Source organism: Sminthopsis crassicaudata, chromosome 3 (genome assembly GCF_048593235.1).
Source record: "Sminthopsis crassicaudata isolate SCR6 chromosome 3, ASM4859323v1, whole genome shotgun sequence".
In the NCBI taxonomy this organism is placed as follows: domain Eukaryota; kingdom Metazoa; phylum Chordata; class Mammalia; order Dasyuromorphia; family Dasyuridae; genus Sminthopsis; species Sminthopsis crassicaudata.
Window position 1 is genome coordinate 445,184,779 of NC_133619.1, and position 25,839 is coordinate 445,210,617.

Here is a 25,839-nt window from a genome sequence, read left to right on the forward strand (position 1 = left end):
ATACATATTAAATATGTTATAGTATATCCTAGGTACAATATATATGTGCAGAACCGAATTTTGTTGTTGTTGTTGTTGTTGCAAAGGAAGAATTGTATTGGGAAGGTAAAAATAATCTGGGAAGAAAAACAAACAAACAAACAAAAATGCTCACAGTTTAATAATCTGGGAAGAAAAACAAACAAACAAACAAACAAAAATGCTCACAGTTTACACTCATTTCCCAGGGTTCCTTTTCTGGATGTAGCTGATTCTGTCCATCATTGATCAATTGGAATTGGATTAGCTCTTCTCTATGTTGAAGATATCCACTTCCATCAGAATACATCCTCGTACAGTATCATTGTTGAAGTGTATAATGATCTCCTAGTTCTGCTCGGTTTTGGTACATACAGGGTAACTTGCTTTTAAAAAAATATATCTTCGATGCTTTCTTTGCTCTCATTTTTAGCATTATGTAATTCCCTCTCTTTCCCCCAATCATATCACAGAATCAGAGCAGGAAGGGTATTTAGAAACTGTTGAATCGAAGTTCTTCATTTGACAAATGAGGAGATGAGGCACAGAGAGGCTAAGGGACTGTCACACCATCCGTAATTACCTAAGATAGCCTTTAACTCCAGATTCTCCTCCCTTCACATCTAGTATCCTGTCCTTTAAGCTGTCTTGTGTTGTCTCCTACATATGTTCTGCACTTTATTGCACTACTTCATCAAGATTTTTGGATGGTGGTTGTCATTTTGATGATCAAACTAAGCCAATCCTTAGTGACATATCACACCCGAAAGCCAACTTTGAGGCATCTAGCCAGCCACTAAGTTCAGGGACAGCAGACTTTATTGCAGGAGTCTTGGAACGAACATTGCATATTGAATGGCAGTAGAAGGAGATATTTCTCCCCTCCATTCCATTTTCTTACTATATCTTAGAAACTGAATCTGAAGAAAGCATTAAATCTGAGGAGCAAGAGAGACTTTACAAGGAGGGTATCTGGCATTAAACTGACAATCCATTAATGTACATCCCAGCTTTCTTGGGGGCCTTTTCCCAAACCTCAAAAGTTAACATAAAGACTTGTTGGTGTTCCTGCCTCAGGGATATAATTCTGAAAGAAAGAGATAATAGAAAAATAATGCACTAGGCCATGTTGTGGAGGTGAGAAAAGATTTTTAGGAAGAAAACCTCCTCAGAGGACAGAATAATTACTTCATAGGGTTATGGAGATTGCTGTCAAACAGCCAAAGCCCCAAATAGAGGTAGTTTTTAATGTTGTTCTGTTATAAAAATTTCCCCCAACAGACAATTCCTTCATATAAGGCGAACCTTCACCCAAAGATATTTATATCTTAGATGTAATGAAGCAATCAGAACTCATGCAAAATGGAAATTAAGATATTCTACTTTGAGGATATAGAATAATAATGCTCCTCATATACCCAGGTCAGAGAGGGTGACCTTGGTGAAAATATTTACAATCTGAGATATTATGTGAGACTTTTAAGTCTTTGTAAAATAGTATGAGCTGCAATATATTTCAAGATAAAAACTAAGGGAGCCATCTGAAAAAAGTCATTGCTTGAGCAGTGGCCTAGATCTTCTGCTGAGGTCTGCCTGTGGCCATGACACTTTCTTTGGACTTAAATGAAATCTACAATTTCACTTTCTTTTTCATCCTAGTAATGGGAATTTATAACAAGCGTATATGTTTGTTCTGGGTATTAGTTTGAGGAGGGGAGAGGGAAGAGTGTTGTATGTATGTGTACAGATTTCTCTTTAAAATTTAGGAGCAGATATAGCATGAGTTAATGAAGAAAAAAAAACTATTATTTTTCATTTGAGGTTTTCTGTTACTCTTTTTTACTGTAGTTAAGTTAGTCACTCTTTTATTTTATACTTTTTGGTTTGGACTTTTGTCTTCATTTTCATCCAGTGTTGAGAACCTCTCTATTTGTAAAGGATATGTTCTCTCCCAAAAGAGCTGTGTAATTGTTCTGCAAATGATAATATTAGAGATTTCCCTAATGCTATAAGAAGTTAGCTGACTAAGCTAGGATCTTTACTTCAATCCTTTGAAATTTTTGTTATTTCCCTTATATTTTTCCATCTCTGCTTGAATCCCCAAAATATATATAAACATACATGTATTCATATGACCCAGACCTCTCTCAGATACCAGTTTCATCTTCCCAACTGCCCACTACACATTTTCACCTATGTGGTTGCCTGGTAACTCAACATTAGCCTATCCCATATCAAGCTCATTATCTTACCCCTTCTGCCACAAAGGAAAAACTCCAACTCAGCACATTACAGTTTCTTTATTTTTATTAATTGTGATACTATTTTCAAGGTCCACACCTGTAAAGGGCTGAAACTGAGTTGATTCACTGAGGTCAGACAACCAAGCACTTAAGGTTAATTACTAATTGGACAATTCTCTATTAGAATATATTTGAAAAATGGTCCTTCCCACTATCCTGTGCTGGCCCAATCGTTTGGTGTATACAGAGAATTGTAGGAGGGACTTGGAGGTGGAGTAAGACTAGCCAGGGTCACTTCTGGGCCGGAGATGAAGAGGAGAGGTTGTGGAGATACTGTGTCCATCCAATTCACTCCTACCCATAAAGACCAAGAACTTTTGTTTATCCCGATTCTGGCTGATTCTAAGGGTATCCAAGGTGCTAACATGATCATCACACACATCCTTTTTATTTTTTATTGAATTTTTAATTTCTCCTATTCCTTTGTCCTACCACATCCAAGATACCAGTGGTTTCCAACTCTGAAATTCTCTCACAGTCTTCTGAATATCCTTTCTGGCTTTCCTTAATGTTTGGATTTCTGCAATATCCTCTTGAATTTTTTTTTTTTTTTTATAAAGAAGCTAACTTTTTTAAAGAACCTTCCTACCACAGTCTATTTACATGGCACTTCAAGATTAATCTTCCCCAAATGTGTTTTTTTTTTCATATTATCCTCACTTTTTCCTCCAATGTTTTCTACTGGCTCCTTATAACATGTAGAATATAATCTAAGCTTATCCTTACTTTTCAAGTCTTTAATGACTACTTCAACCTTAATTGCCATTATTCCTCAGTTGTTGTGAGTTAGAAAGGCTGACCATAACATTGTGAGTTAGAAAACCTGAATTCTAGTACTGGCTTAGCCATCAGCTAGCTGTGTCTATTATTCTTGTGGCTCTATATTGTATTCCTTTCTTTTCTGTTTGTCAAAATCCTAAATATCCTTCATGTGCTCTCTGAATTTTTCTCTGAATTATTCCCCACAAGGAATTATCTGTGAATCTTCTTAGCCCTACTCCCCTTCCCTCAAAAAAGCTCCCCACCAAAAAACCCATTTATGTTTGTACTTCTCTTATACACTGATGGACTCTTGCATTATATTATTTGTATACATTTTATCTTCCTTATAAAATATTAATTCCCTTTTTTCTCCCATAATGTCTGGCAGTGTCATGTACATAATATATGCTCAATACATGTCATGAATTAATCAGACATTATTTTGAAACATTTAACACTTTTTAATATGTGTGGAGTTATACTAATGTTAAATCCCTCCTGTATATTTTATCACATTCAAATCAACCAAATTTCTTATAATATGTGTAGTTTGGAATTTGAGAAGGTTTTTTTTTTTTTTTTTTTAATCACATATCTTCAAGATTTTCTCACAAGCGGTATGGAAAAGTCATCCTTCCCCTCAAATATAACAGCTTATGTCTTCCCATATATTTCTGAGAACCATTTATACCTTAGCTTCAGGATTAAAATAATAATTGCTTTATTTTTAATTAATAATTTTAAAACTCTTTAAAACACTTGTCAGAAAACTAAAGTGTGCCATTGGTGATCAGGACTGAAATGGACATTCATAAACAGTACTTAATCTTATTCTTGTTCCAAAAATAGACAAAGCATTGAGCCTAGACATTCTTGATTCTAGCTTTTCAGAGACCTCAGGGGACCAACCAAAAACATCTAAAAGGCACTCTGGGTATAGAAGGCTTTCAGACTGAGAGTGGATCAGCCATGTCTAACATTGATCCTGGCTTCAGGATTTTCAATTACACAATTGTTTGGCAGTTAGGGACAGATACTGGTTTGTAAAAGGCCCTTTCAAATCATTTAGAAATGTTTTGTCAATGAGTACATCAACAAGCTGAAAGAGGTCAGTGGACTGGGGCCTGAACATAAAAATATATTGTACTTTCTCTTTCCATTTAGCCAAGAGTAAGTTTTACTTGTGCTCTGAAAAAGTACTTAATTAAATTAGTACCTGCTGTTCCTTTGGTGATCCAAATGTGTTCTTAATGTCCATATACAGTAAGATCCTGAAATGTTGTCTTCCTTGTGTTCCATGCAATCATTGCTAGCCTACAGCTTTTCTGAATGATAGCTCTAGTAATAACAGTAGTGATGATCATCATTATGATATAATACTGAACTTGTAGCACTATTTCTCTAGGTATTTTTAAGTTCAAAGATGTCTTTCATGATTTGTGTAGATAACGTGGGTGATATCTATATATTCTATCTTGGCATAAACAAATCACCAAAGTACAAGGTAAAATGTTAGAAAGATACATATTCTGGGATCATTACCATTCTCTCAAATGAATATCAGTATGCATTGAATTTAAATTCCACTCAAACCTTTACTAAGCATCTCCTAGGCAAGGTTCTTTTGTTTTTATTTATTTATTTTTTTATTGTCATACCTTAATTTACCCCTTAATCTCTAATGATTTTTCTACAACAAAGCAAAGTTATTACATGTTAATCTGTAAAGGAAAGGTTTGGAGGGATAGAATTTAGCTAATAAAGATAATGACTTCAAAGCCAATCCTGCTTCATAATTTCATTGTCACATTTAAATGTTAAGCCTGATATAAAATACCAAGCACACTTCAGCATAGAACCATACATTTAAAGCTGAAAAGGACCTTGAAGCTAGATATCTAGTCCATCACTTGCATTTTACAGTTGAAGAAACTGAGTCCTGGAGAGATGAATAACTTTTACAAGATCACATTTGTATGTTCATAATCATAATTTAAACACATGTATGATCAGAATTATAATTTACAAATCCAAATTCATTACTTTTCTACATAGTTCTGTATTTTAATTAAAATTAAAATCAGTTCATAACTTATTTTAAACATTAAACCTTTTTATATTGCATTAGTGCTTGTGAGGAGTAACTTTGGAGCTTGGATGGCACAATAGAGAGGACATAGGGCCTAGAGCCAGGAAGAGCTGAGTTCAAATCCTGCCTCAGACATTATTAGCTGTGGGACCCTGGGCAATTCACTTAACTACATTGTTTGCCTCTTCTGTCAAAAGGAGATAATTAAGGATAATAGCTAAAACTTATCTTCCTAGGGAAGTTGTGAAGATTAAATGAGATTATATTTATAAAGTACTTTGCACAGTGTCAGTCACATAGGAAGCACTTAATAGCTGATTGTTCCTTTCTTCCTTTCCTATTAAATAATTACAAGTTAGTAAGCTTATCATTCTTGTTTTGTCTTATTATATCTCCTTCATCCAGGATCTCCTTAGGAACTTAAATGTCCCCTCTCCTCTGGTACTCTTCCCTAGCTATCTCCATAATGTCTTTCAGCACTATATTTACATGCTTTGACAAGTGTGTCTTTTTATTTTTAGTACTCTGTAATATGATGCTGGTATAAGACTATTGAACTACTCTGGCTCAACCCTACAGAAAGCTGTGGATTTATTCAAGATGCTGCCAATATGTTTACTCTTTGACTTTTTTAAAGCTATCTTATGAATATTGGTTTTTTGTACCCAATGTTAGATAAACAGCTTAATCATTTTTGTCAACTGAATCTTTCAAATCTTTGACCCAAATCATCAGTCACATAATTTTTTCCCAGGCCTGTGTGCATGGTCAGAATAAGTTTAGCCTATTCTGTGGATCATTTTGAAAAGGCATTTGTTGGCTTTTTAGTCTAAAACCTTCCTCCTTTAAAAACAACTATAGTACCTGACAGCAGATTATCACCTTATTAAAAAGCATAATGGCAATGTGAGATTTATTTCCTTATATTTTCTAATATGTTTCCTTCTAGAAACTGATTCAATAATATTTTTCCCCTTTTGTATAGACTTGCCTCTTTTCCATATCTGTGCCCTAATTCAAAGGGTTTAGAGGTCAGAGTAATAGGGAGATCTTCATTTGTCAAAGGCCAATAGATTGGGAGATTTAGGGATTGGTAGAAGAGAGTTGGGGTGTTTTTCTTTCTTTCTTTGTTCTTGCATAGAAATTATACAATACTACCACATCATATCTTACATACCTGACACTTTGAGGCATGGTTATGTCAACTGGCATAGACATTGCCTAATACCATTGTCAGGACTGGAGATGGGTATAAAGGAAGGAGATTGGTCCCATTGTTCATGGAGACCAATTTCATTATTTAGTTACAAATATAATCTCATATTAATATGGACAGTAGCTCTAAGAATATGCAGGTAAAGATGAAGAGCTTATCTGCTTACTAATAATGACATCATTTGAATATTAATGCAGATCTTAATTTCTGATGGGTATACCACTGAGAACTAAGTTTGCTATTAACTTGAGATTCTTATTTCTATGGCTATTTGTTGGTACTTGGAAATTTCCATTAAGCTTACAGGGTTTCTACTACAAATGATTTATCTCCCTTGAACATTTCAATCCCAGTGCAATATATTTGTGCTCAAAAGATTAAGAGCAAATTCAGTTTAGGACTAGGGAGTAAAAATTGTACTTCTGCTAATTTTTCAGGTTTAAATAAAGCAAGAAGACAGGAAAGGAAATACTGCTTCATGATTATGGAACAAATTTTGTGGTTCATTTAGTAGCTGTGGGATGTTGTGGACTATTATTATTCCCCCACTGAATAAACTCTAGTGGCTCCCTTTTCACCTTTAAACTCAAAATGTAAACTTATCTCTTGGTTATTTAAAGCCCATTACATCTGGGCGCCAACCTATCTTTCTAAGCTCCATTACTTCCTTTCATGCTCTCTGCAGAACAGTCAAGCTACACTTGATGCTAGTCCATCTCCTTAACTTTGTAGCTAGTTTCCTATGTTTGGAATAGAAGGAATATTTTCTCTTCTCAGAAGGTCTAGTTTCCCCTCCTGGCTCAGGGTTTATGTATGTAGTTAACAAAGAATCTGTAGGATCATTCCACACAAAAATGCCCACATGTGGTGTTTGGAACATTTTACTTAAAAAAAAAAACAAAGAATGGTTTATTTTGGTAACTTGTCTTAGACAATTTCAGTGTGAATGATGCTTTTCATAGATTGTAAATACTGTAGCCTTGTGTGGTAAAAACTTTTTATGCATAATATAATCTATTCATAGGCAGCTGGAGCCTATGGAGCATCACAGATTCCCATGGTGATTCCCATATGCAGGAGTCTGTATTTGGATCTTTGAGTTAGCTGACAGATGTGTAAAATCACATACAGCCTGGCTGTTCCCCACAGGCTGCATGACTGAGGAATTCTTGTTGTTCTCATAGTCTTTTGGAAGATATTGCACTACCAGAGCCCGCTCTTGATACTGTAGTCCTGGACGAAATCATTTTTAACTGGTACGTAAAGCTAAGGTTCACAAATATGAGCAAGACATCCCAGTTGAGGGGCCTAGATCATTAATCACATGCTGTGTCATATACTGTTCTTTGAAGGTAGTAACATTTGACTTTCCCCCCACATTTAAGGTTGGACTTTAAGGGAAGCAAGTGGATTGTTAATTAGCCTGATGTGGACATTAGGCCTTGGTTTCTCTTGTTCTTGTATTTCCTGGCCTTGAGCCAACTTTGCTCTGCTTCTGGAGGCCTAGTCCAGTCATTGCTCTAAAATAAGGTGGGCTTCTCCTATTCTCAGAAAGAATAGGTCTTAACACAGGAAGGACAGTGGGCTCAGATCTTTCCACATTCTGCACTTTTATGCATATTACAGACTTGTCAATGAACTGTGAGTACTCTGAGTCTTGTAAGCCAGAGCTGGTTTTCCTATCAAACCCCACCCTACTACCTTCCCAAGATAGTTAGATAAAGTCTAAAATATTTGGCTCTGTCTTTACCCATTTGACCTTGTTCATTTCTGCCTGTTGCCTTTCTTCATGCTATTTCCCTAACCTTAGACGGCTGTTTATTTCTTGGATATCTATTCTCTACCCCTTTTCAAGATCTTCTAGCCCATTGACTCCCAGTCTCTAAATACTGATGATATTTACTGATTGTAAAATGTAGTTCAGCATTTAATTGTAACCTGCATACTTCTCTAATTTTTTTTTTATATATATAAATCATGTTTCCTCAAACAAATGGTTATGTCTTTAGAGGCAAAGAACATATTTTATATTTTTTGTCCTCCTATTTTGCATAATAGATATTTAATAAATATATGTTTATTATCTAGATAATAGATATTTAATAAATTATTCTTAATTTGATTTGCCTTTAATTGAAGAACCTGATTAGGATACTTATTTTCTCTTGGCTTATTTTAACATATTACATTTAGCAGAAGAAATGATCTAGCTTTTTAGTTTCTTTTGTTTTTATATACATTTTGTCTTTTCTGCTTCTGAATTTTTTTTCCCTTTCTATTTCTTAAGTGATAATAGTTCTGAGTCATAGCTGAGAGTGCCTGTTTGATTGTAAGATTTACTTTCCCCTTGAGAGGACTTCATGCCCAAAGATATAGATATATGAGACTGCTTACTGCTACTTTGCTGAAGAGAAGAATAATTGACTACAAAAGCCTGTTCTATTGATATTAATTTTCCAAGTCAATTGACTTAATTCATTGGGGAAGGAAAGAATCTTTGCAATTAAATTCACTTCTATCTATTTGTCTTTGCCAACAAATAGGATGGATTGGGAGATATCTGAAGATAAAATTCCATCTGTTGTTGGCATTTTATATTATTGAACTGAGTGATTTTTTTCCCCCCCAGTACCTCAGCAGAATGGAAACTCCTTGGAGCCAGGAACTGTTTAGCTTTCCAATCCCTAATGTTTGAAGAAAGATTATTCAGAACCTACTAATAATAGAATTTAAATAATGCTTTAAGGTTTCAGTTCCTAATTTTTTGTATGCATTATAATCATATGATCAGGAAAATGACATAGGAAGAGCTTAGCGTCTGCCCTGCCACCCTGCCTTCAATAGTGAACTCTAGTGACTTCCTATATTCTTCACGATCAAATAACAAATCCTCTAGAGACTTCAAGGATCTTTACTGTCTGATCCCATTCTGCCTTCCCAGTCTACTTACATACCCACTTGCTCTGCTGTCTGGTGATCCCGGCCCTTTTGCTGATCCTCTCAGAAGATGTCTCCTAGTTCAGTGAATTTCCAGTTCGTCTTCATGCTTCCTCATCTCCACCTCCTGACTTACAGGTTTGCTTCAAATCCTAGCTAAAATCTTACCTTTCTTAAGAAGCCCTTTTTTGATCCCCTCTTTTTTGCTTTTCTGTGTATCCTTAGCACTTGGTAACTGGAGTAGAGTAGGTGTGTAATAAAGACTTCTTGACTTCAGCTCTTAACACTCTCTCCATTATGCCATACATAAATTATAGATATACTAAATAATGAGAGTTCAATTAGTATTCCGTAAATCATGGTGATATCCAAATTAATGATAATCATTTTGCTATCTTCTGGCAAGAAGATTGTGTGGTATTAGGAGATGATAGGGATTAGTTGATGAGGAGATTTCTTGTAATTTTGATAAAAGTGGGCTTGAATGAGTAGACTCAAAAGATCAGAAGTTTATGAATTAATCAGTTCTATATTGGAAAGGAGTATATAGTTGAGTAGCTCAGGGGATACATTCTTGGTCCTTTATTCTTCAGCACTAATAGTAGATGATATATCCACAGTAGATCAAATCTGTGGATCATAGAAAGTTGGATCTACTAGAAGCTGAAGGATAGATTGATGATTATTAAATGACAGGTCAGAATGATGAACCATCACATAGATTTTGCTTTTCACATTGCTTTTCACAAGAAAAGCATCACATATATTATAATAGGGGGAGTCACACATCAAAATAGAAGTTGAGTGTGTGAGAGACAGAAGAAAGGAAAGAAACAAACTAAAGGAAATAACGTTTAGAGTTTTTTGTTTTTAGTGAGCTGCAAGCTCAGTTTAGTCAACAGAAACTTGTATGTGATCTAGGAATGTTTCAATACATGAGAATGAACAATGAGGGAGGGGGTAGTCTTTGGCACCAACTTTTCAGAAAAACATTAAAAAGCTGGAATATGGTCAAAAGAGGTCACCAGGACAGTAGGGGAAACTGGCAACCATACATGGTTGATGAAAGGGATTGTATGTATTAAAGATGTTAATTAAAACTGGAGAAGTGAGGAATAAGATCACTCTTCTGACTGTGTGTTAAGTTCATCCTATAAAAGTGAGATTAGTTTGTTTTTATTTGGTTCCAAAAGAGAGAACATGGGACAGTGGGTAAAAGTTGTGGAGAGTTTCCCTGAGTTAAATGGTGAATTTGGTTCATCATCTGGTTACTTTTGAGGGACATTCAATGAATCTTATTGAATTTTTTTTAAGTCTTAGCATAAACCTTTTGGAAGGCATGAGTGGAAGTTATTTTTTTCTTTGAATTTTTGTCATTTTTTCTTTTAAAGGAAACTTCTAGAACCTTAAAATTTAATTAGGAGTTTTCATAAAGTCATAAATTTAAAGTTGGGAAGTTATCTAGTCCACACTCTTATCCTATCTTACAGCTAATAATATCTAAAGTACTTTGAATCCAGGTCTCCCTAACTTTGAAGTTCAGAGCTCTATGCACTCTATGTTGCTAATTCTCACCAGTCTTTTCCCACATTTAGCAGGTCTGTTTGTAGTCATTTAACTACAGTATTCTATCTGCCATTCAGTCCTAGTGCTATGGATGGTACTCACTTTTTTTTTTTAATTTTATTTTGTTTTTTATTAATTTTTATAATTATAACATTTTCTTTGACAGTACATATGCATAGGTAAATTTTTCTTTTTTTTTTACAACATTATCCCTTATACTCCCTTCTGTTCCGAGTTTTTCCCCTCCTTCCCTCCACCCTCTCCCCTAGATGGCAGGCATTCCCATACATATTAAATATCTTATTGTATATCCTAGGCACAATATATATGTGCAGAACCGAATTTTGTTGTTGTTGTTGTTGCAAAGGAAGGATTGTATTCGCAAGGTAAAAATAATCTGGGAAGAGAAACAAAACAAAAGAAAAAAAAAAAACAATGCTCACAGTTTACACTCATTTCCCAGTGTTCCTTTTCTGGATGTAGCTGATTCTGTCCATCATTGATCAATTGGAATTGGATTAGCTCTTCTCTATGTTGAAGAGATCCACTTCCATCAGAATACATCCTCATACAGTATCATTGTTGAAGTGTATAATGATCTCCTGGTTCTGCTCGTTTCACTCAGCATCAGGTCATGTAAGTCTCTCCAAGCCTCTCTGTATTCCTCCTGTTGGTCATTTCTTACAAAACAATAATATTCCATAACATTCATATACCATAATTTACCCAACCATTCTCCAATTGATGGACATCCATTCATTTTCCAGTTTCTAGCCACTATGAAAAGAGCTGCCACAAACATTTTGGCACATACAGGTCCCTTTCCCTTCTTTAGTATTTCCTTGGGATATAAGCCCAATAGTAGTATGGCTGGGTCAAAGGGTATGCACAGTTTGATAACTTTTTGGGCATAATTCCAGATTGCTCTCCAGAATGGTTGGATTCTTTCACAACTCCACCAACAATGCATCAATGTCCAGTTTTCCCACAGCCCCTCCAACATTCATCATTATTTGTTCCTGTCATCTTAGCCAATCTGACAGGTGTGTAATGATACCTCAGAGTTGTCTTAATTTGCATTTCTCTGATCAATAGTGATTTGGAACACTCTTTCATATGAGTGGAAATAGTTTTAATTTCATCATCTGAAAATTGTCTGTTCATATCCTTTGACCATTTATCAATTGGAGAATGGCTTGATTTCTTATAAATTAAAGTCAGTTCTCTGTATATTTTGGAGATGAGGCCTTTATCAGAACCTTTAACTGTAAAAATGTTTTCCCAATTTGTTACTTCCCTTCTAATCTTGTTTGCATTAGTTTTGTTTGTGCAGAAACTTTTTAATTTGGCGTAATCAAAATGTTCTATTTTGTGATCAATAATGGTCTCTAGTTCTCCCTTGGACACAAACTCCTTCCTCCTCCACAAGTCTGAGACGTAAACCATCCCATGTTCCTCTAATTTATTTATGATTTCGTTCTTTATGCCAAAATCTTGGACTCATTTTGATTTTATCTTAGTATGTGGTGTTAAATGTGGGTCCATGCCTAGTTTCTGCCATACTAATTTCCAGTTTTCCCAGCAATTTTTGTCAAATAATGAATTCTTATCCCAAAATTTGGGATCTTTGGGTTTGTCAAACACTAGATTGCTATTTTTATTCACTATCTTGCCCTGTGAACCTAATCTATGCCACTGATCAAGTAGTCTATTTCTTAGCCAATACCAAATGGTTTTGGTGACTGTTGCTTTATAATATAGTTCTACATCAGGTACAGCTAGACCACCTTCATTTAATTTTTTTTTCATTACTTCCCTTGAAATTCTCGACCTTTTGTTGCTCCATATGAATTCTGTTGTTATTTTTTCTAGGTCATTAAAATAGTTTCTTGGGAGTCTGATTGGTATAGCACTAAATAAATAGATTAGTTTAGGGAGTATTGTCATCTTAATTATACTCGCTCGCCCTATCCAATAGCACTTAATGTCTTTCCAGTTATTTAAATCTGACTTTATTTTTGTGGCAAGTGTTTTGTAATTTTGCTCATATAATTCCTGACTTTCCTTTGGTAGATATATTCCCAAATATTTTATACTATCGACCATTATTTTGAATGGAATTTCTCTTTCTATCTCTTGCTGTTGGATTGTGTTGGTAATGTATAAAAATGCTGAGGATTTATGTGGATTTATTTTGTATCCTGCTGGTACTCACTTTTTTGTTAAAGCTGTTAGGACCTGATTTTTTTTTAAGGCCCTGCTTAATTTCTTTCATTTTGCAGGCCATTGGATCAGAGCACACAAGTTTCCCATTACAGGATTGTAGATTAGTTCTAGAAGAGACCTTAGAGATCATCAAGGAGTAAATAAACTGAGTTCTGGAGAGGTTAAGTGACTTGCCCTAAATCACACAATACAGCAGCAGATCTTTATGTATGTAGGTCCTCTAACTCCAAATACAGCACTCTACCATTCTCTGTTGACAGAAAGATTCTGTATTTTCATAATAAAGGTCTCTTCTTCATTAACTTCTATGAAGTAAGTTAATTATTGTCCATTAGTATCTTGTGTCAGTTTGGTAATAGGAGCAAGTTGATTTACCCTAAAGAATGTATTTACTTTAAGAATGCCTGTGTTTTGAAACTTGGCTATTTTTTTTTTTTTTTAAGACTGTCTTCATAAAATTACATTGACATAATTTCTGGCCTTAAATCATGCAAATCTTCAGTTTCCTTGAAATCAGGAGTATCCTGTGCCATATCAATTAAAGTAAATGTACTTTCAATTAAAGGTGTTAAGGATAAGATTGAAGAGATTAATTCTGTATAAAAGAATGACCTTCAGTAGTCAGATCCAATTAGGCGGTTCTCCAACTATATTTCATCTTGATGGGACAAGTCTACTGCTAACAATCCATCATTGTGATCTTTTCAAAGGAAAAGAATATTTTAGGTTTGAATTCATAAAGGAATGACTAAACAGTCTTAGTAACATGAACAGTAGCTAGTTTGAATTTCAGTAACCAGATATTGTAGGAGTGAGTAGGAATTGAATCAAAAATGTTGATAGTAGAGATGTTTTCTCCTCCAAGATATTAAATAGAAAATTATGTTCCTTTTAAGAGCAAGCTAGATAGGTCAGTAGAATATAGGGTCTGTAGTGAGAAGAACATGAATTTAAATCAGGTCTCATATTCACTAGCTGCATGACTGTAGGCAAGTCATTTACCCTGTTTGCCTTAATCTACTAGAGAAGGAAAAGGCAAACCGGTAGAGTGTGCTTGCGCACCTTTCCCCTCCCTTCCCCCCAAAAAAACAAAAGTATAATCTGTGGCCTCACAAAGAGTTGAACATAAATAATTGAACAACAAAACTGTTTATAGAAAAATGAATTATCTTTTCTTGAAAATAAGCTTAAGTATCTGGCCTCAGACACTTAACACTTCCTAGCTGTGTGACCCTGGGCAAGTCACTTAACCCCAATTGCCTCAGCAAAAAACAAACAAACAAACAAACAAAAAAACAGGCTTAAGTTTATCCACTTTACTCCAAAATTTTTACCTATGTCCTGTTATCCTACCTGGCTTTTTTCATGTCTCTTTTATGCCCTGGCATTTATGGGAGCCATCAAAATATTTCAATCCTAAAAGTGTTTTAAAGTCGAGTGATCTCTCTGGTCTTTTTTCTTGAATTACAGTATGAAGGAATTGGAAAATGGTTCCCTTCCAGCCCTAAAATATGAGCCCATGAACCTAGTTTAGAGAATTTAATATTGTAAAGGGTATTTAAATTCTTTTTTTTCATTGAGTAAGTGAAACATACTTAAATTATTTTTGCTTCATTTGTTTCTCTGGGTTTAATCCAAATCACAGTTGTTTTCATAGCCAAAAAGGTTCTTTCCCTGGTTCCCAGTGGTTCCGAAATGGGCTTCCTACATCAGGCTGGTTCTCAGACAATAGCCTATGGACATGTTCCCATTGAAACCTTTCTAGCATGCTAGGACATGCTTGAGTTTGCCCTGCTCTGATATTATCTGGGAATCCAGCATCACCTTGACAAGAGGAGGCAGTACTAGTGTGGAACTTAACTATACTAAAAGGAAAATCATTGTGATTCAAATACAGCATTATTCAGATATTCATTCCCTGTTGGTTTTGGTCAGATGATTTAACAGTTCAGTGATTTAGTCTAACATTTTCTTCCTTTAGTAATTGCTGTTTGGACTAGCTTTTCCATTGCAATTTTTCAAATTGTGCTTTTTTATTAGTTCTTTGAATTCATTCTATGTACCTTATGTCAGAATGCCTTATAATAGCATGTATTGAAAAATATTTTTTCCCCAAATCCTATATGTATATGCATATATGCATATTTATTTGTTTATCTGTTTCTTTATGCCTTTACTACTTAACATTAGTATAAGTGGAAAAATTGTTGATATATTCAGTGTTGTTGTTCCATTCATCATTTTTTTGTAAATTTTAAGTGGGTATACTATTCATCTACTCTCCCACTTTAATCTTTTAAAAAATTGTCTGTATCACCCTATCAAATCCCATAACTTTTAGACCCTAGACTATAAATTGTAGAGCAGGTGCTATTTTTTTATTGATAGAGGAGATTTCCTCATCATATTTTCCCTCTTTCCCCATAAAAACAGAATACTGTAAACTCATTAGTTGGTATGACCCCTATTGGATTACATGAACTATTTTCAATAAGCTCCTCATAGGGTTTCTTCAGGGACCTCTCGGTTGCAGTGTTTTCTTTGGCAACATAATTCATTTCTTAATAAATTCTTTTTCTTCTTTGTATGATTATAATGTTGGGACTTTGGTGCAGTATAAAGAACTTGGGATTTAGAAGACCCATTTCAGATAGAAAACCTAATTCAGATTCTACCACTTACCATTTATCAAGCTATTGATTTTGGCTGTTATTCAGCTATTCCAGAATTCAGGCTTCTTTGCCTGGAAAAGGCTCAAATAAGATAATATAGGTGACAGTTAACAGTAAAGCACTGCTTTAATACATGACATGATAAATGAAAGCAACTATAGAGACACTGGTAGAGGAAGTTTCTTTATCTGGGAATTCCCTATGCCAATGAAATCATGAGTTCAAACCCTATTCTATTATTTGAACATATTACTTCACATTTTTGTTGCTTGCTTATATGTGATTTAAATCAAAGTAGACTATGCCTTGGAAAGGAAGCAAATAACATTTGATTGAAGTGCATATAAAACAGGGCAGTGTGATAAGATATTAGTAATTTCAGTTATCAAGTTGATTTCATATTACCAATATGACTCAGAGTTTTGAAAAATAAATATTATAATTAGTTTTGTGAGGTTAGTGCTTCTATTAAGCAAATGCTGTTTAATTCTTTAAGTTCTTTCCTTTATTTATATCTTGATCTATATGTCTTTGAGTCAAGGGAATCCTATAGCATCAAATTGTAAAATGCTGTTTGCATATTAACATCAACTTGTATAAAAATTGGAATACATTTAGTTTGATTATGCATCACTTCATTAGATTTTAATGTGTTGTGTGTAATGTATTTCAGGAACTCCAGAAAGGAACTTAATGACATACGATTTGAGTTTACTCCAGGAAGAGGTAGGTTTTAATTGAAATTATTCTTTTATTGCCCAAAAGCACATTTTAGAAATTGATTGCTAGTTTGGGGTTAATAAATTACTGTTTCGAAGTTAAATTTTTTTCTCTCCCAAAAAAGAATTTCGTATTCCTATAACAATTCCAAACCAAAATCCTTTTGCCCATTCAGTGATTCAGTGCTAAACTGTATACTGTTTTGTATGAACATATGTGATAAAATATATGATAGTGTACATGTTAACTCACCCGTGGAAATAGACACTGATTATGTTGGAGTAGGGCTTAAAAGGATGGACTGACTTAATGAAAATTATACTGAAAAAAACTAATAAGAACTTAGCAACAAACAACTACAGAGAAGTAGAACATACTTTGATTTTACCTCCTTTCTTGTGCTTTTATGGAAGTATGTGTTGTAAGAAATTGACAAGAAATTTTGTATTTGCTTTAGATGTTAGTAAATATGGGTAGGCTTAATGTCTACCTTTCCACTGAATAGAATTTTCATATTATAGATAAATTTTAAGTATTGTCCAGGCTGACCCAGTTACTTTGCAAAATAAAAATATTTTAAGTAGGTAAATAAAGTCATGCATATCAGTTAGTGTTTAGGGAATTTAAAGACTCTAAAGACACCTCAGAAGTCATTTGGTCCCTTCCAAAAGGGATCTCAGCAAGAGACCCCCTCCCAAATATTCAATAAATAGCCACCCAGCCTCTGTTTTGAAGACTTTCAGTTAATAGAAACCTTTCTACTTCCCTAGACTTTACCCTCGTCTTGAACAGCTCTTAGTGTTTGGAATTCCCCCTCCCCCCCATTCAAGCTGATTTCTTCCCTTTCTTACATTATAGAGTCAAATAAAACATGATAAATGTACATGAGAGCTTTTCATATACTTGGAATCAACTATGTTTTACTATCTTAAGTTCTCTGTTCTTCATATTAAATATCTCCAATTAGAGAGGCAGGGTTTTACTATGTGGAAGAACAGTATATATATATATCCCTCTATAGTTATGCAGGGCAGCTCCTTTGAAAATCCCTTGATCCCTGCAATGAATTCATTCTAAACATGAGACAATTTAGATTTGAGTGAGTGACTTGCCCACACTCACATGAGTACTTGGTGTAAAAGTGACAACTTTAATATTTTCTGACTTTCCAATTCCAGTGGCCTTTTCACTAAGCCACAGGTCAGGGGCTCTCTCAGATTTGGCCCATTGTCCTAGCCTGTTGTGATCATTGTAGATCTTAGTCATATTTTCCAGTTTGACTTCACAACTGCAGTGCCTCTATTTAGATCTTAAAAATATATCATCCTCCAAGTAACTGATAAAATCATTAAACTAATTAGAATAAGGATCTGTCCTTGGGACATTCCTTTAAGAGACTTGTATCTTGGGTTGCCCTTGATCAAATTATTTAGTAAGTTCTAAATCTATCTAACTCAACTGTTCCTATCTAGTCCATATCTTTTCATCTTGTCCATCAGGGTGTCCTGATTGAATCTTTAAAATATCATCATAAAATCTGGGTGTACTACGCCTCTGACATTACTTTGATTTACCAGTCTAGTTACCCTGTTGAAAAAGAAAATTAATTTAGTCTGACATGATCCTTGCTGGTTTTAATATTTACCTCTTTCCGTCCTAAGTGCTCATAAATTTTTTTTAATAGTATGTTCTAAAATTCTTCTGGGAATTGAAGTCAAATTTACTGACATATACTTTGAAGAATCTTCCTTTTTCCTTTTTTTTTTTTTTTTAAATTAGAAAATTGCTGTATTTACCTGTCTTCAGTCCTGTGGCTCTTCTTTATAGTTTTTTTCTACATACTGCCAGTATTGTAATGCTGGTCTTGTATATCCACAGGTTTTATTTTATTAGCCTGTGACAGCGTTTTTCCAAGCCTAGTGACTATTTAAATTCATTGAGGGCAACCAAGAACTTACACCTCCTCAGAACTTTTGATTTCCATTACTTTTTAAAATCGCTACTCTAGGATGTAAAGTAAATTTGACTCATTTAAAAAAATGTTTATCATTTTCCCTTTGCAGGGTATTTTGCTAAGCACTAAAGATAGCAAGATAAATATGACACAGACCCTGTTGTCCAGTAGTTTATAATCTAATATAGCTAGCTGGAGGGATTGTAGAGAGAAACTTTTTAACATACATGCAAAAACCAACGATAAGTGCAAAAAGGAGGCTCAGGATAAATTGATTAAAGAAATTTGAGGATGATAAGACTACTTTCTGCTCTGATAATTAGGAAAAACTTCATGAAGGAAGAGGAATTTGAGTTGGGCCTTGGAGGAAACAAAAATCTAAAACAGAGAGAGTAGGAGTTGGCAATGAGGGAGCGATTTAATTTCATGCATGGGTGACAGTTTCAACAAAGACAAAATTTAGAAGAGGGCAGGATGAGAACAGATGACCAAGAATTAGCTCATTTTAACCTGAATGGAGAGAATGTGAAGAGAAGTAGTAATATGTAATAAAGCTGCAAAGGTGGGCTGAGCAGGGCCAGGGTGGGGGTCCAGTGAAGCTTTTTGAAAATACAAGTGACATGATCAGATACAACATTAGGATAGTTATTTGTTAGTTATGTGAAAGATGGTTTGGTAAAATGATAGATTAGAAACAGGGAGATGAAACAGGATATGAGAGTTGTTGGGGGATAGGATTTGGGTATTTGCACTGGGAATGTAGCATAGACAATTACAAGAAGTATTGTCATGGAATAATTGAGAAGGCCTTTATATCTGATTACATGGGGAGAGTAAGAACAGCTAAAGAGGATACCAAAATTCTAAAGTTTTTGATTAGGAAGATGATACACAAGGAAAAAAAGTAAAATTGGGAAATAAATGGATATTGGAGAAGATGAAGTAGTTTTTAACATAATGAGTTAGAAATGCAGGCAAGAATAATCAGCCACAGGCAGCTAGAAATACGGAATTGAAATTCTGGGGAGACTTTGGGAGCAACTTAATAAAGGTAATAATTGAAATCATAGTGGTTGAGATCATCATGGGAAAGAGTATAAAAAAGGAGTAAAGAGGACCAGAGCTTAAAACTTTGTTGGGGAGAGGAGGGAGATTTCCACATGTAAGCACAAGTAGAGAATGAGAAGCTAGGCAAGGATACAAGGCAAGGAACTTAACCAGGAAGAAGGAGAGTGTGAATGGAATACCACAGAAGACAGAGGGTTATGAGAATATGTGGTGTGGTCAGCTGTGTCAGATGCAAAAGAGAATGTCAGAGGTCTAGGAGAATAAGGATGGGGGGAAAGAGGGCCTGTGGGATTGACCAATGACCGAATTCAGAGAGAACTGTTTGAACAGTGGTGGGTAAGAACTACCAGCTTGCAAGATAGATGTTCATAAGGAGGGAGTGGTTGCTGAAGTGAATGGGAGGACTGTAGAATTATTTTTCTGGGAGGCTGGCAGTAAAGCAGAGGAGAGAGAGCTATAAGACAGTGACTTTATCAGATGGCAGAGTCAAGGGAAAGGTGTGTGTGTGAGTGTGAGAGACTGAGTATTTTTGTAAACTGAGGATGAAGAGCCAATAAAGTGAGATAGGTGACAGACAAGAGGGGACATATATGATAGACTTACATCCTGAAGCAGGTGAGAGAGAATGGGGCTGAGCTTTTTAAGTGAAGATGTAGAACTCATTTAGAGGAAATCTACTCTGAAATGAGAAGAAAGAAAAAAAAAAATAAAATAATTTGGACATTGGGATTCAAAAGAGGTAAAGGATTTCATATCACCTGGACTTGTCATTTCAATAAAAAGTCCTTTATTGAGACTGAAGGAGAAGAAATGAATTCTGGGTTTTACAATAGAAGGTTCTTTGGTAGGAAAAATGAGTAAAAGTTAGAATTGGATAATTATACCTTTTCTGTTACCATACCATCTGCCAGGTAGCATCCTTGCTACTGTATCATCCATTTGCCTCCAAGCATAATTTAATAAACCAACAATATTTCTCATAGATTTACACCAACCAAGAGAGTTTTAATTCTTATTAACTTAATAGAGTTAATAAGTTCTCATTCTTATCTTTGGTGACTAATATTAACCTCTATAATTGTCATTATGGTTAATATATGAAGTTGAAAATTATCAATTAATTATGCTAGTGGACTTAATAGTTTTCTACAAAATTTGAAGTAAAAATATTGACTAGGCAATATGGATAAAACCTCGTGGGCGAAGATTAATGTTGAAACAATACCAAATAAGGACCTCATTGGTATTTTTATCTTGTTTCATTTTATCTGAAGGATTAAAAATGAACATTGTAATAAAAATCAATTGTAATTTCACTAGCAACAAAAAACCAGATTCCTATTTCTGCACCAGTTATGCTTTCTTTGGCAACATCAGTTGCCATTTTTTTCCATCAAAGTTTTCTGCTCTCAGTTGCCAGACAGCATTCAAGGCCTTCTGCTATCAGGCAACATTCACTGGGCAGTGCTGAAATTGGCTAGTTATTACTGAGGCTCAATGTGTTTATCCTTCAATAATAATATTACAAATTAGAAATTATTGGTAGTATCTGCTGACATTTTAGATATTTTTGCGGGGAGCAAGAGAATAATTTACCTATTTTCATGTCCATATTTATGATGACTGGCAGCTTGTTATACTGAATAGAGTATATAAATGGAGTCAGATAGACCTGAATTTAAGTCCTATCTCTGGCATCTGTTGCTTGTGACTCTGGGCAAATCTGTTAACCTCTTATTGCCCCAGGCCACTAACTCTCTAAGCCTTCAAGTTGCTGAAAGAGTCATTTTGATCTGCATTGACCTAGGGAGTTTCCGCAATGGCAATTCTGAACAACTAATAAAACCCCAGGTTTGGGCCAAAAGAAAAAAAGTTGACAGACATAATACAGACCTTACTCTTTATATTGGAGGATTATGATTCTGTCTTTTGTTGTAAATATCTTTGCACAGTCAAGAATGATTCCCTCCCATTTTAGTCATGAGAACCAGTTACCTACCCAGTCACAAAATAAAATCCTGTCAAAATACTCACTTCCAAATCCTTTCCAGTTCTAAATCTATAACCCTCTGACCCTATGTAGTAGCTTGGGATGTAGCACACCTCCTATGCTTTTTCTTCCCTGACATCTAGGTCTTGAACCTTGTCTCATGAGTGCTTCCTTCAGGTTTTGAGCTTCCATTCCTGCTCCTCACTTTTCAGCGTTCTCTTAGCAGGGAAATAATAACAAGGCTCATTGCTGTATCCCAGTTACAGCACACTGATCTCGGAGGTGATAGAAGCACTAGAGGGAAACATTTTTTTGGTATTAGGGGAAAGAAAGTAACATAAAAAGATTAACAAATTCAATTCAGTCCTGATCTTTACCCACCTGTTAAAAAAGAGCACTATTCTCTGTTTTAGTTGTAATAATAGCTTAGTTCCAGGTTTATTGCTGGATTGGATATTTAGACCTGGCCTTCCCAGCCTTGCAGAATCTTTTTCTTTAGTCTTGAGTATGGATAGGATCATAGAGTCTAGGCAAGTACGTTCTTGAAATAGTCCCTAGTTTCAGGTATTTCAAAGTATATATCACCCTCAGCTAGAGCCAGGCTTAGATAGCCTTTTCTGCCTAATCTTTCCCCTCCTCCCGCTGAGGCTGGGGTTAAGTGATTTGCCCAGGGTCACAGAGTTAGGAAGTGTTAAGTGTCTGAGACCACATTTGAACTCAGATCCTCCTGAATTCAAGGCTGGTGCTCTATCCACTGCGCCACCTAGCTGCCCCTTTTCTGCCTAATCTTGCTTCTCAACTCCCCAACTACCAGAAGGAAAAAGATTACCTATCTGGACTGCCAGGACATTTTCCCCCATTTTGGGGTCTGCATCTTTTATCTTTGGACATTTTCTGAATATCTTCATGTTCTAAACCCAAAAGTTAATTGTTCTTTTTTCTTGTTTATCTTAAAAACAGCTTACATTTACACAGTGCTCTCTATACAGTAATTGTGTGCCCCTCAATGAGGTTAAGTGACTTGTTTAGGATCACTGTTGGTCACAGCTAAGGTCTTAAGACCCTGGGATTTTAATGAGGGCCTTTCTAACCTCACCAACAGCACTTCTTCTCTTCTAGTGTGATCCCTGAAGTAGATTCTATAAATCAGATCTTTCAGCTGCTTTAAGCTTTGATGAAAATCTAGATTCTAGTTTTTGCCTCCCAGTCCAATAGGCTGTTACTGATCTTTTCATTCCTAGGCTGTTTCCCACTAGATTCTCTGACTCTAGTTTGAGTTCTCAAATAGACTTGGCCTTAGCTCCCTGATTTTGGCCAAGCTAAATTAACTGACATTCCCTAGGGCCAGTTTGATACTGGAACCATTCCATCTTGTTTCCTTAGCTAGAGATCAGTCACTACCCCAGTTTTGAGTCACAAATCACTTGGAGTTTTGGAGTCCCTGCCCCCAGGCTTGTGCAGGCCCATATCCTGGCACACATCATTTTTATTATAATTTTTAAGCAAGAATTTATGGCTACATTAAGAATTAATCTATTCTCATTTTTATTTCCTAGGATCATTTTACCATATCTCATCATTAAGATCTAATGGGAGTATAGCAGTATTTTTAGACACACAAAACACACAAAAATATAGAGGAATGTCCTATTCAGTCAGCCAACCTGCTGTTTTTCAGTATTTTTAATGTAACTCACCCATTGCTTAGCAGTGCTGATATTCACAGCCATTTGTGAATGTCAGTAGCCTTGGCTGCACTCCAATAATATCCTTCATTTTTGTTCTGTTAAAATATCTCATTTTCAGCCCCTTTGTGCTTCAAGGATGAGTGGGGTAGGGGAGTGAGTTTCTTTTAAAACAGACAACAAACATTTATTGAGTACCCACTATGTGTAAGACAGTGTTATATATGACAAACACAAAAATTGAATAAAAATTTTTGTTCTGAAGTTACTTTTAGCTTCCAAGGTCATAAAGGTGCTATTTTCTGTTGGACCCTCCAAAAATTCATGATCATGGTTCCTTAGGTTTCTTTTGCTGCTCTTTCGTAGATAACTAAGTTATTCTTAGGTTTCCTTTCAATTATAAAAGGAGGATAATAAACCTGGCACATACAGAAAATCTCATGCTCCTGGAATTTGAAAAATATAAGCCAAACTTCTCATCCATTTAAAAAAGGAAAAAAGGCGCCAAGCTCTCTAGCAAACTTTTAGTCTAGGAATTTTTAAATTTGGGGGGTTCAGGGATCCTTTTGGCCTATTGATGAGGCCTATGGATCTTTTCTTAGAATATTTTTAAATGCATAAAATAAAATATATAAGATTGCCAGGGAAATCAAATAATCAAAATATTATAAAATACATTCACAGACCCCAGATTAAGAACCTTTGTTCTAGTCTATTCCTTCTACATTCATTACAGGAAAGAAAATAACAAAAACACTGTTGATAGTTACTGAGTTTTGCCACTGAAAAGTAGAGAAAATCCATATTAAACTTCTTTTTGTATTTTTTTAAACTGTTATTGTGAAAATTGGGCTGTGGTGGGGAAGAGGTGTTAGGGTGAACTGATGAGTTTTAAAGTTTTAAAGGAGAATGCCTTTTGTGACCTTATAATGAATGCCAATAATAAATAACATTCCTCCATCCTTCTCCCATACCCACCATGTGTACAGAAATATGTGTATATGTGTAGCAACATCCCAGAGAGCTGTGGCCCAGCCTGTGTTTGGGTTGCTTTGGCAGAGATGATAACGTTGCTCCTGTAATACTGCCACCTGATATGTCTAGAGTATCAAAAGATGCTTGCATTGCATTCTCCTTGCAAGTTATCTCTTGTGGTAGTCATCCCTGTAGTTGTAGCACTGAATGCAGGAGAAAATACCTCAGGGCAATGTAACACAGATTGGGGAGAGGTATAATCAGAGCCTTCTGACTCTGGAGGTATCACTTATTATGATGACTTACATGTGCAGGTACTAGATTATAAACTTCTCTGAAGGCAATGGTCATTTCTTAGCTAAACTTTCTACCTCCTCTGAGAGTCAGTCTGGCTTAAGAGATAGTGAGCCAGCTTCACAATCAGGAAAACCTGGATTCAAGCCCCACTTCTGCCCCATATTAGCTTTGTCACCCCAGACAAGACCTTCACTTCTCAGTGTCTTGGTCAAATCTGTAATTTACAGAGAATCACTTAGCACAGTGCCTGGTACATAGTAAGTACTTAATAAATGCTTATTGGTTGATTGTTTGTTATGCCTTGGTTAAAATGTGTTTCCTCATTGCCTCTTAAAGACCCTTCTCTTCCTTTTTCTTTCTCCGCCTTCCCAAATCAATTCAACTCCAACAAAGCTTAGCACATGGTAGACATTGAATATGTGTTTATTGAAGTGAATCATTTTAAATTATTTCTAAGATTTCTAATTTGGGCATCTTTGAATTCCAAAAACTGTAATGTTTATTAAGGCTGAATCACCTGTGTTTTTTTCTGACCACTTATTCATGCCCACAATTATTAGAAAGTTGCTATCCACGGACTTCAGCAGAGATATAATTATTTCATTCAATTGTATTTTGTACGAAAATGTATGAGTCTGTTACTGTCAAGTGATCCTTCTAAGGATAAATACATACTATAAAAGGACAAATTAAAAAGACTCATTTTGGGAATCCATCAATTGTTTGTCTGTGACACATCACATACTTTATCTTAAATCGTGGTAAACTCTCTACTAAAGACTGAATTGGATGGAAAGATTACCAGTATTAATCTAGGCAAGAAAGAAGATCAGTACCACCAAGAACAATTATGGCATAAGTAAATCAAAGTGCATTTTAGTGAATAATTCAGACAATGGAGAGAAAAATTTCTTGGTTCCCCCAAAATGAAAGAATGATTTCATGTGACATCTACTGAATAAATGGCAAGATGCTAATTAAAGCTGATGAAAATTCATCATGGTATCCTTCTGAATTTTCTTCCTAAAGTAGACTCTGAAGTTTAATTAAAAGCATATGTAGGTAGAGTTTGATATCAGAAAATATATGTATTTTTAGATTTCACTGGATTATTGATTTTTATTTTATGGCTAATACATATTCATTTCACATTTGGACAGACACGGCAGATGGCGTTTCTCAGGAGCTGTTCTCTGCAGGCCTGGTTGATGGTCATGATGTAGTTATAGGTAAATCACTTTTTAGTATGCAGTGTTATCTTTGTCTGTTGATATGCCAAATGTAGAAATGCTTAGGAAAAAAATGTTTTCATAAGGGAATGATTCTCTACTTTACTTCATGTAGAAGCTTTTAAATTCTAC

The 25,839-nt window shown here is 35.2% G+C and overlaps 1 protein-coding gene across 4 annotated transcripts in view; it reads left to right on the plus strand.

Annotated features, from left to right (window-relative positions):
* STK39 (serine/threonine kinase 39) overlaps nucleotides 1-25,839 on the plus strand; it is a 302,226-nt gene that overhangs the window by 229,609 nt on the left and 46,778 nt on the right. For all 4 annotated transcript variants that reach the window (XM_074303200.1, XM_074303202.1, XM_074303201.1 and 1 more), the window contains exons 15-16: nucleotides 16,463-16,515; nucleotides 25,639-25,707. In XM_074303200.1, coding sequence (XP_074159301.1) covers nucleotides 16,463-16,515; nucleotides 25,639-25,707 — 122 coding nt within the window. The remainder of the gene's footprint in view (nucleotides 1-16,462; nucleotides 16,516-25,638; nucleotides 25,708-25,839) is intronic.